This window comes from Palaemon carinicauda, chromosome 2 (assembly GCF_036898095.1).
Source record: "Palaemon carinicauda isolate YSFRI2023 chromosome 2, ASM3689809v2, whole genome shotgun sequence".
NCBI classification, from domain to species: Eukaryota; Metazoa; Arthropoda; class Malacostraca; order Decapoda; family Palaemonidae; genus Palaemon; species Palaemon carinicauda.
Genome location: NC_090726.1, coordinates 36812182 through 36815376, shown reverse-complemented (window position 1 = coordinate 36815376; position 3195 = coordinate 36812182). Strand labels below are relative to the sequence as shown.

Sequence of the window (3195 nt, the reverse complement as noted above, 5' to 3'; positions counted from 1 at the left end):
ATTTAAGCTGTTTACTTTGGAGGTCACTGCTGTGCTTGGGCACCACATTTTGGGGTTGAGATTACACGCCTGACGTTCTGGTGAGTATCTATTCTGATGAAACTGGAACTGAAATCAACGTAAAGCCAAAGACCAAAGTGATATCTTAAACCCATTCTTCAGAACTCACCTTATTTGTTATCATGAAGAATGGGACCCAGACTGATTCCGGGTAACAGTAGTAGCAGTTGTCTGACTTGATGACCTTTCCTTTGGCTGAGAATGTGAAGATGAAATTTGGAATCGAGGGAGACTTTATGGCAAGGATGGTGGTTTTGTTACGGCCTACAGCAAACGTTGTGGAACTCTTTCCTGGAGCTTTGAAGACTGACGAAACTGGAATGGGATAGTAATAATGTCTTTAAGATTTTAAGATAATGATAATAATAATAATAATAATAATAATAATAATAATGATGATGATGATGATACTAATAATGATACTTACAATGATAATAATAATAATAATAATAATAATAATAATAATAATAATTATTATTATTATTATTATTATTATTATTGTTGTTGTTGTTATCATTACAATATCAATATCAATAATAATAATAATAATAATAATAATAATAATAATAAAAACTAGAGGGACAATCAGGAGCGCAGACCTCCGCCAAGGCAGCTTATTTATTGAACTTTTACTTGACCTTGACCTTTAACCTTAACATGTATTAATTGGCGTGGATTTTCATACGCTCAAATATGAACCAAGTTTGAAGTCTCTATGACAACAATGTCCAAACTTATGACTGATTATGTGAATTTGACATTTTACTTGACCTTGGCCTTTGACCTTGAACTTCCAAAATCTAATAAGTTCCAGCTTCTTGCATAACAATTAATCCCTGCAAGTTTCATTACTCTAAGATCAAAATTGTGGCCAGGGAGCTGTTCACAAACAAACACACACACACACACACTCACACACAAACGCACAAACAGTGGCGAAAACATAACATCCTTCCAACTTCGTTAGTGGAAGTAATAATAATAATAATAATAATGAATTAAAATTGTATTACAATAGATGTAGCATATAATTTTTTATCATGTATTAAATTTCTCTTACTTTTATTGTTCAGTCTACAAGCTTGCGTCTTAAATTATAATTATATACACAGAAATATATAATTAATATGCCAGGTTTACACGTTACCCACTGTACTACCCAGGGGCGCAGATTTACAGTTAAATACTAAATTTTCTCAAACTGGATCTACATATAGAAAGGTATGAGAGCTTAGAAGAATAATTCTATAAGAACCTTACATGCACTGACAGTAGACAAGCTAATGAAAAGGGTGAGAAGAATACGCCGACCCTCCATATTGAAAAGGTGTGATGTCCCCCCGGTTGATTCGCTCCTCTCTAATTGCGATGATCTCTATGCGTTTCTTGATTGCGTCGAAGAACAAGGGTAAAAAAGTAGAAGAAACGGATTCGTCCCTCCGCGAACCTGCTTTGTCTCGCACTGTACCGATTTGAGGTCTCCACACGTCTTTCGGTTGTTTGACGTTTAGAGAGACAGGATGTGTTCATTTTAATCATCAGATGTTGCTGATGCATTGGGAAATTTTGTAGAGCAATCTAGGCTTTTGTCTTTGCCGATGCGTGTGAATTTTGTAGAGCAATCTAGGCTTTTGTCTTTGCTGATGCGTGTGAATTTTGTAGAGCAATCTAGAAGTTTGTCTTTACTGATGCGTGTGAATTTTGTAGAGCAATCTAGAAGTTTGTCTTTACTGATGCGTGTGAATTTTGTAGAGCAATCTAGAAGTTTGTCTTTACTGATGCGTGTGAATTTTGTAGAGCAATCTAGGCTTTTGTCTTTGCCGATGCGTGTGAATTTTGTAGAGCAATCTAGGCTTTTGTCTTTGCTGATGCGTGTGAATTTTGTAGAGCAATCTAGGCTTTTGTCTTTGCTGATGCGTGTGAACTTTGTAGAGCAATCTAGGCTTTTGTCTTTGCCGATGCGTGTGAATTTTGTAGAGAAATCTAGGCGTTTGTCTTTGCTGATGCATGTGTTGTCTTTGCTGATGTGTGTGTGAATTTTGTAGAGCAATCTAGGCTTTTGTCTTTGCCGATGCGTGTGAACTTTGTAGAGCAATCTAGGCTTTTGTCTTTGCTGATGCGTGTGAATTTTGTAGAGCAATCTAGGCTTTTGTCTTTACTGATGCGTGTGAATTTTGTAGAGCAATCTAGAAGTTTGTCTTTACTGATGCGTGTGAATTTTGTAGAGCAAATCTAGGAGTTTGTCTTACCAACTGGATTCTGAAATAGAAAGTTCGAAAAATTTGGTCTACTGAAGACAATGATGAAACTTTTACTTCTTAGAGAATCATCGTTTGAAATTTTGGTCTTCATTTGTTCATAAGGTGAACTATGAACACAAGTAACAAAGAGCATTATCATCGGATATCCTAGTGTTATTAAAGCACTTCCTATGACTCAAATAGATAAAGGTCACGAGGGCTCATGATAACAAAGACGACCTTATGTGTTTTATCATGTCTTTGTTTGAATGAATATTTATGTCAATGATATTCTAGTCCTCAGTATTTGTAGTCTATCAATTGTTCTCGTTTCCTTTGTTTTAAATCTGAAACTATTTATTTGATTTAATTAATTCGGAGAATTTTCATCAATTTCTCCCGTTTCCTTGGTTTGAAATCTGGAACGATTTATTTGATTTAATTAATTCGGAGAATTTTCATCAATTTCTCCCGTTTCCTTGGTTTGAAATCTGGAACGATTTATTTCGTTTAATTAATTCGGAGAATTTTCATCAATTTCTCCCGTCTCCTTGGTTTGAAATCTGGAACGATTTATTTCGTTTAATTAATTCGGAGAATTTTCATCAATTTCTCCCGTTTCCTTGGTTTGAAATCTGGAACGATTTATTTCGTTTAATTAATTCGATGAACTGTCATAAATTTTTCTCGTTTCCTTTGTTTTAAATCTGGAACGATTTATTTCGTTTAATTAATTCGGAGATCTGTCATTTGTCAGAATATTGTTGTTTTCTAGTGTTGTTTTTTTAAAAGATAAAACAATTAAGTAAACGCAATATGCAATGGATGATGAAATATTAGGAGAAAGGATTAATGAGGTAGAATCATTTAAATATTTATGAACCATGATCTCTAA

At 34.4% G+C, this 3195-nt stretch overlaps 1 protein-coding gene across 1 annotated transcript in view; it reads right to left on the bottom strand.

The window, feature by feature from the left end:
• The window catches only part of LOC137616090 (uncharacterized), a 12723-nt gene extending 10958 nt beyond the window's left edge, over positions 1 to 1765 (bottom strand). The window contains exons 1-2 of the mRNA XM_068345767.1: positions 1321 to 1765; positions 170 to 375 (exon numbers count right to left, since the gene is read on the bottom strand). Of these exons, the coding sequence (XP_068201868.1) occupies positions 170 to 375; positions 1321 to 1378 (264 nt within the window). The 5' untranslated portion in view covers positions 1379 to 1765. The remainder of the gene's footprint in view (positions 1 to 169; positions 376 to 1320) is intronic.
• Between the last annotated feature and the right edge of the window lie 1430 nt (positions 1766 to 3195).